The 8,106-nt window shown below is 46.1% G+C and overlaps 1 protein-coding gene and 1 long non-coding RNA gene across 2 annotated transcripts in view; one reads left to right on the plus strand and one right to left on the minus strand.

Moving 5' to 3' along the window:
• Gm15270 (predicted gene 15270) overlaps positions 1 to 4,977 on the minus strand; it is a 264,116-nt gene extending 259,139 nt beyond the window's left edge. The window contains exon 1 of the long non-coding RNA NR_163910.1: positions 4,815 to 4,977. This is a non-coding gene — a long non-coding RNA (predicted gene 15270). The remainder of the gene's footprint in view (positions 1 to 4,814) is intronic.
• On the plus strand, positions 4,616 to 7,857 carry Ccn2 (cellular communication network factor 2). Its single transcript, NM_010217.2, has 5 exons — positions 4,616 to 4,962; positions 5,050 to 5,272; positions 5,521 to 5,772; positions 5,906 to 6,117; positions 6,489 to 7,857. The coding sequence occupies exons 1-5, from the start codon at positions 4,900 to 4,902 to the stop codon at positions 6,783 to 6,785; spliced, it is 1,047 nt and encodes a 348-aa protein (NP_034347.2). The 5' UTR covers positions 4,616 to 4,899; the 3' UTR covers positions 6,786 to 7,857.
• The last annotated feature ends 249 nt before the right edge of the window (positions 7,858 to 8,106 follow it).

An 8,106-nucleotide genomic window follows, 5' to 3' on the forward strand; every position in this document is an offset into this window, starting at 1 on the left:
TATTTAGTGTGCTCAGCTTTAAACTTGTGACTCCCCACAGGCATTCACACAAAGGGAATAGTCCCCTGGGCTGGTAAATGCCGGGTATAAGACACATACCTAATCCAGAGACCCCTAGCATTGCAAGTCCAGGGCTCAGACCACAGGCACGTTTCCAAGGGTGAACAGATGGGACTCTGCCTAAATTTATCCCACACCTCACCAAAATTCTGGGGTGTGTTCATGTATAGTTATCAGCTGTCTCCCACTACTTTCATTTACTTCCGTTCCTTGGAATAAACACTCCATCCCAATTTGTTCCTCCTAAACCTGTTGATTAGTCCCTCCAAAGTACACATTTTAATAAATGAGTATCTCCCTTCTAGATTTACATAACCTATCACATTTCATATTGCACTTAATTCAATTGGAAAACAGGGCCAGATTCTCCCTCATTCGCAATACTTTTGACTTGCCACCTGTAAGAGAAGGCTGGGGCCTTAGCAACACTTGTGCTCTCTATCGCCACCTGCTGTTAGCACAAGCCTAGAGTCAGCGGAGAGGACTAGCCCAGTTTAACTTGAGAGAATGTGTAGGGAGTACCTCATTAAGACAGAGTGTCCTCCCTCTCCTCCTCTACCCCAGACTACAGGTTCAAGCAAGGAAATGAGCAGGCAAATGTTAAACAAACCACACAGAGTAATTGCCTTCTGACCAATACCTTTGCGTCTGAAAATATCCTAAGAAAATTAGAGAATTCATTATAAAAGAAGAAAAAAGCAGGAAAGCAATGAATGTAATTTCCATAGCAAACATCCATGCTTCCTTCCAACTTCTAACTCCCTGTGAGAGGGCACACTCCTTAAAACTTCATCAGAAGCAAATAGGTCCAGGAAACCAAGCCACGGTCCCTGAGGGTTTTAGAAAAATATTTATTACTATTTTTCAAAAAGACTCTGGCATACGCCCCCTGCCCCGCTTTTCTGGGAGGGAGAGGGGTGGAATTCATTTACATGACTGAACCTAGGACACACCAGAAACACTGGGAAGCCAGTTCCCCAAGGATCCTAGGACAAATCTCCCCGTTTCCAGATGCCCTTATAGGGCTAGAGTCATACTTCCTATAATGCTGACAGCCCAGTGTATGTGTCGCACATGGGTTTTGGCTTTGAGTCACGTTCCACCAGTATGTTTCCCTGAGACTTTTGATTTCCTCTTTGAGGGCTGGCACTGACTTCCTGCTTGCTCTTATAAGAAAATGTCTACAACTGAAAACTGAAAATCTGCAAGATTCCTTCCTTAAGTACACAAACACTCCAAGTCTGGTCACTTTGCTATTGTTCTGCTGGATTCTCTCTCTGTCTTATCGCTGATCAAGTAACCTTTTTAGAGGGGGGGCAAAAAACATTGTACAAGACTCAAGCAAAAGAGCTGAGTACATCATCTCACCCATGCATACCGTAAGTGGCCACCTTAGTGAATTCCTCATCTACTGGGAGGGTTGGTTGGGGTAGAATGTTCTCTTGAAGTCACTAAGTAAACCCCTGTTTAGAAGTCAAAACAACAACTTCCTTCTCCATACAATTTCAAGGATTTGTTTCTCCCATGCTGTCAATCAAAAAGGTTGGGCTAGGGCAGAGTTGGCTGAAGTTGTAAGAAGCTGCTACGTTCGTTTTACTGCCCAGGTGCACACAAACATTTGCTGAGTCATTTATAAGGATGTAAGAAGTCAGGTCCCATGGCATGAACCAAGGCTGGTGTGTCAGTCTTTCCTTCTGGATTTCCTGGCACTTAATGACCTGCATCATAATAAAAACATACTTTCCAGTCTGTGAATGTCTTGAATGTCCTCTGTCACACACCCTTCTCCTTCTGTCCCATCTTGTCTGTATGATTTGTGGAGAGGTAGTCTTCTGTCTTCACCCTTTCAAGTGTTTTGATTATAAAGCTCCAAGCTACATTTCAAATGCACAGAATATTCTGAGATTTTCATGAGTTGGTTGTATATTTCAATAATCTAGTTCCTCTTAGTTAATTATTAAAAACCATCCATTTGGAACTAACTATGGAGTTACTGAGAATTTGAGGTGTGAATTTTATAGTAAAACCTAGTATTATAATGCTGACACTTTTTAACAGTAGTGCAGGATGATAATATACTCTAAATGGAAGGTGGAAGGGGGGAAAGGCAAAGGGAGAAAGGGAGAGGCAAGGGAAGGAAGAAGAGAGGTGAAAATTAAAGTTAAAACACAACGCATCTGTTTCCTGAGAAGTTAAAGGTGGTTAATCCTCACTGAGAGCAACGAAATCGAGACTTCTTATCTTCCTGTTCTGAGTGGGCGTCGGTCGGGCTTCTCTCTGTGACTTCCCTTAGCTTTATGAATGGCCGTTCTAAAAACACTGCCCAAGTTACTCAATTATAAAAAGCCCAACCACTTACCCCTGTGACTGAGCCTGCCCCCTGGATACAGCAAGCCATTGGTGGCTCTCAGGTGGACTTGTGGTTTCAGAGACTGCTCCAACTCTCCTGGCTCCCCTCATCACATTGCAGGCTAGAGAGCTCACCTCAGAGCCCACATCCCACCCCAGATGAGCCTCACCCTTCCCTTCCCTTCCCTTCCTCACTCATTCCACCTTTCTGACCATTGCTGGTAGATATAATTGGGAGTTTAAGACTTGAAAGATTTCACTGTGGCTTCCCACATAGTTTGGACTTTAAAAAAAAAAATATCATCAAAGAAGACAGCAAAAGTGCAAGGCCAAGTTGCCTATACTACACATGTGGCTACTCACATAACTTGCCATGTTCTTTCTTTAAATAGGAAGTCTCGGGCCTCTTCTCTTTGAGGAATGCTTGGAAAGAACATTGAATAACAATGTCAGAAATCCTTCCAGCACTGCAGAGGCTGCTCACACTTCAAGCCACTCACACCTTTCGCTGTTGACATGTAACTGCACTGTACAGCATGTGGCTGGCTTAACAAGGTAATTGTGTGCAGATGATGTGGTCAGCCACTTGAAGTGGCTAACTCCCTTACCCCCTCCCACCATCGCCCCCCGCCACCCCTGCTAATCATCCATGGATGGATTGAAAAAGTTTTAAAACTGGCCCACTTAAATGGGCTGTTTTCATGTTATAAATCTATAGTGTGTTGTCTCCAAAATTAGTCTTTGCCGATATACTCAGTTTAAACTTATAGTCAGAAACACCAACTATGAGAGGAAGCCAGTGACAAATGATGTAGCTTTAGGGAAAGCATGGGATGGTCCCAGAATCTTTCTATGTCCAATGAGAATTGGAGATAAACACACACACACATACACACACACACACACACACACACACACACACACACACACACACGCAAAGAGAGACAGAGAGAGAGAGAAAGAGAGACAGACAGAGAGCCAATAAACAACACAGGTCCTAAATGAATGCACAGTGTATAAAATTGGTCCTTACAGAAACTAAGTAGCAGTTCTAAGAAACAGAGACTAGCTTAGATACATTGTTTACTTTTAACATCAACACACGAGCAGGGGATAAAGCTGTGCTTTCCTTGATTTAACCTCCCTCCACGAGCCTGCAAGCTATTTGAGTAGCAAGAGGCTTCATCACTAATTGTAGACACTTGGGGAAGTCAGTAAAAATATATTATGCACTGATGCTTAGTTTATAGCCGGATTATAACTAGATACAACCGTCTATGGTTTTGCTGTTATGTAAACAAGTGCTTTACTTCAAAACAGAACAAACCCCAACAACATCGTTAGATTATGGGTTTTAGGATAAGTTAAAAAAAAAAAATCCAAGCCTGGACCTCAGTACAGCCATGTTTAAAATATCCCAACTGAACCCCTACTGGCCTCCTTATACCTCTTTCTTCTCCCACTATATTCCCTGACACTTAGCTTCTGAACACAGCCATTTGGTCTGAACTCATAAACTTATTTTTCTAGAAAAGCCATGCCCAGTCATTCCCCTTGCCTCCCTGGACCCTGAAGACAAGTTCTTACATAAAGAGTGCTGAAAATCTCCCTGGGAACCTACATCCTTGGCTTTCATATCTTTCAGCCATCAAAATGGTTATCTCCAGTGACCAAAGATCAAATGCCTGTATTTCAGATACAAAAGTTGCACATAGGAATTCTGGGAGGAGAGGAGGCATTTCAAATGGCTATAAGCACCCTTCTCCTCTCAGTAGAAGAACACCAAGAGACTACAGCCCCGTAAAGAAAAAAAAAAATCCAAAACAAAGAAAAATATTTTTTTTAATTTCTAGGGGCCCATGGTATTTGCCTCTTGAGCTATTTGAGTCTTGAGAAGTTTTTATGTCAGTAGCCAGAACTGGCAAAGAGATTTTTAAGAAGAAAAGATCAGAGAAATAATCGTTTATTTCTAAGTTATATTTCATCAGGAGGGGTGAGAAGATGATATGGAGAAAGTTTTACTTCTTGGTGTTGTGCTGGAAACACAGCGCCTTTTTTTTTTTTCCTGGCGAGCTAAAGTGTGCCAGCTTTTTCAGACGGAGGAATGTGGAGTGTCAAGGGGTCAGGATCAATCCGGTGTGAGTTGATGAGGCAGGAAGGTGGGGAGGAATGTGAGGAATGTCCCTGTTTGTGTAGGACTCCATTCAGTTCTTTGGCGAGCCGGCTCCCGGGAGCGTATAAAAGCCAGCGCCGCCCGCCTAGTCTCACACAGCTCTTCTCTCCAAGAAGACTCAGCCAGATCCACTCCAGCTCCGACCCCAGGAGACCGACCTCCTCCAGACGGCAGCAGCCCCAGCCCAGCCGACAACCCCAGACGCCACCGCCTGGAGCGTCCAGACACCAACCTCCGCCCCTGTCCGAATCCAGGCTCCGGCCGCGCCTCTCGTCGCCTCTGCACCCTGCTGTGCATCCTCCTACCGCGTCCCGATCATGCTCGCCTCCGTCGCAGGTCCCATCAGCCTCGCCTTGGTGCTCCTCGCTCTCTGCACCCGGGTAAGCCCCGGGACTGACGGAAGGGACGGAGGGAGGGCAGAGTGAGCTGCGATCACAGACTGACCTCCCTCCCCTTCCTCTCCGCAGCCTGCTATGGGCCAGGACTGCAGCGCGCAATGTCAGTGCGCAGCCGAAGCAGCGCCGCACTGCCCCGCCGGCGTGAGCCTGGTGCTGGACGGCTGCGGCTGCTGCCGCGTCTGCGCCAAGCAGCTGGGAGAACTGTGTACGGAGCGTGACCCCTGCGACCCACACAAGGGCCTCTTCTGCGATTTCGGCTCCCCCGCCAACCGCAAGATCGGAGTGTGCACTGGTAAGACCCTCAGCCCCATTCCAGCCCCCTTTGCAGAGGCCTCACCTTTTGGTGTTGGACCACCACCTCTCTCAAGTCCAGCGTGATACCCTCTAGAAAAAGAAAAGCCCCTATCCGCAGCTGCTTCCAACCGGCCCCCTGCAGTCCTGACCCTAGCTCGTCACCTTGACATGTACAGTGATATAGCTAGCTGTTCTGATCCCTGTGACCCTACGCCTGACCTACAACTTTGTCTTCCTCTCCCGCAGCCAAAGATGGTGCACCCTGTGTCTTCGGTGGGTCGGTGTACCGCAGCGGTGAGTCCTTCCAAAGCAGCTGCAAATACCAATGCACTTGCCTGGATGGGGCCGTGGGCTGCGTGCCCCTGTGCAGCATGGACGTGCGCCTGCCCAGCCCTGACTGCCCCTTCCCGAGAAGGGTCAAGCTGCCTGGGAAATGCTGCGAGGAGTGGGTGTGTGACGAGCCCAAGGACCGCACAGCAGTTGGCCCTGCCCTAGCTGGTGAGTTGTCACCTTCAAAGTTACTGTTATTCATTCTCCCCAACTTCAGGGCCAATGCCCAAGTCCACCAAATTAAGGGGAAATTGTCCTATCCGGATGTTTTACCTTGTGTTTGTGTGTTCTGCTCTCACAGCCTACCGACTGGAAGACACATTTGGCCCAGACCCAACTATGATGCGAGCCAACTGCCTGGTCCAGACCACAGAGTGGAGCGCCTGTTCTAAGACCTGTGGGATGGGCATCTCCACCCGAGTTACCAATGACAATACCTTCTGCAGACTGGAGAAGCAGAGCCGCCTCTGCATGGTCAGGCCCTGCGAAGCTGACCTGGAGGAAAACATTAAGGTACATCCTCTGCCCCTAGTCACTCCGTTTTACAGAATGACAGGGAAGAGAACCGAGCTGGCTGTCTCACCTCCCATGTTATTAGAGGCCTGTTGTCTCCAGAAATATCTAACCATGGAGCTGTCTGGCTAGAATGAGAGATGCTGTAACAACAGCTGCCAGTTTTCCACTACAAAATTCCCCGTGGTGCTAGTTAATTCAAGACACTCCAAATGAGGCCATGGCTATTTTTGGAAAACTGGCAAATGAAACTCCCAGTCTCTCCCCTCAGAATATAAACACAAGTCAGATGACATAGGGCTAGTCTACAAAGGCTTGAGGAAGGCCACTCCCGTTGTAGTAATTGCTGTTTCTCCTTCTGTCTTCCTTAGAAGGGCAAAAAGTGCATCCGGACACCTAAAATCGCCAAGCCTGTCAAGTTTGAGCTTTCTGGCTGCACCAGTGTGAAGACATACAGGGCTAAGTTCTGCGGGGTGTGCACAGACGGCCGCTGCTGCACACCGCACAGAACCACCACTCTGCCAGTGGAGTTCAAATGCCCCGATGGCGAGATCATGAAAAAGAATATGATGTTCATCAAGACCTGTGCCTGCCATTACAACTGTCCTGGGGACAATGACATCTTTGAGTCCCTGTACTACAGGAAGATGTACGGAGACATGGCGTAAAGCCAGGAAGTAAGGGACACGAACTCATTAGACTATAACTTGAACTGAGTTGCATCTCATTTTCTTCTGTAAAAACAATTACAGTAGCACATTAATTTAAATCTGTGTTTTTAACTACCGTGGGAGGAACTATCCCACCAAAGTGAGAACGTTATGTCATGGCCATACAAGTAGTCTGTCAACCTCAGACACTGGTTTCGAGACAGTTTACACTTGACAGTTGTTCATTAGCGCACAGTGCCAGAATGCACACTGAGGTGAGTCTCCTGGAACAGTGGAGATGCCAGGAGAAAGAAAGACAGGTACTAGCTGAGGTTATTTTAAAAGCAGCAGTGTGCCTACTTTTTGGAGTGTAACCGGGGAGGGAAATTATAGCATGCTTGCAGACAGACCTGCTCTAGCGAGAGCTGAGCATGTGTCCTCCACTAGATGAGGCTGAGTCCAGCTGTTCTTTAAGAACAGCAGTTTCAGCTCTGACCATTCTGATTCCAGTGACACTTGTCAGGAGTCAGAGCCTTGTCTGTTAGACTGGACAGCTTGTGGCAAGTAAGTTTGCCTGTAACAAGCCAGATTTTTATTGATATTGTAAATATTGTGGATATATATATATATATATATATATATATTTGTACAGTTATCTAAGTTAATTTAAAGTCATTTGTTTTTGTTTTAAGTGCTTTTGGGATTTTAAACTGATAGCCTCAAACTCCAAACACCATAGGTAGGACACGAAGCTTATCTGTGATTCAAAACAAAGGAGATACTGCAGTGGGAATTGTGACCTGAGTGACTCTCTGTCAGAACAAATGCTGTGCAGGTGATAAAGCTATGTATTGGAAGTCAGATTTCTAGTAGGAAATGTGGTCAAATCCCTGTTGGTGAACAAATGGCCTTTATTAAGAAATGGCTGGCTCAGGGTAAGGTCCGATTCCTACCAGGAAGTGCTTGCTGCTTCTTTGATTATGACTGGTTTGGGGTGGGGGGCAGTTTATTTGTTGAGAGTGTGACCAAAAGTTACATGTTTGCACCTTTCTAGTTGAAAATAAAGTATATATATATTTTTTATATGAAAGGCTTGGCTGTTCATTCTTGTAAACTTTTCTTGGTTTTCCCGGGTGTAAGCAAGAAGTTCATATTTATCTTAAGGTAATTCACTAGGAAGTTTACAAATACCTTTGATATGCATGAATCGCACGAAATCAATAGGATTGTGCGTAGCATCCCTTACAATGAATCAAGCAGACATGTGCATCAGCTGTCTAACATGGTTCAAGGAACGCTTTAAGTTCAGCTCTGTGTAGCTGACTCCAGCTTCCACCAA

The sequence above is a fragment of the Mus musculus genome, chromosome 10 (genome assembly GCF_000001635.26).
Source record: "Mus musculus strain C57BL/6J chromosome 10, GRCm38.p6 C57BL/6J".
Taxonomy (NCBI): Eukaryota; Metazoa; Chordata; class Mammalia; order Rodentia; family Muridae; genus Mus; species Mus musculus.

What these genes read in the sequence shown, in the direction of transcription:
- Ccn2 (NM_010217.2), top strand. Translation starts at nt 4,900, where the DNA reads ATGCTCGCCTCCGTCGCAGGTCCCATCAGCCTCGCCTTGGTGCTCCTC. An exon ending in TCCTCGCTCTCTGCACCCGG is followed by an intron (nt 4,963 to 5,049) that starts GTAAGCCCCGGG and finishes TCCTCTCCGCAG; the next exon opens with CCTGCTATGGGCCAGGACTG. An exon ending in CAAGATCGGAGTGTGCACTG is followed by an intron (nt 5,273 to 5,520) that starts GTAAGACCCTCA and finishes CCTCTCCCGCAG; the next exon opens with CCAAAGATGGTGCACCCTGT.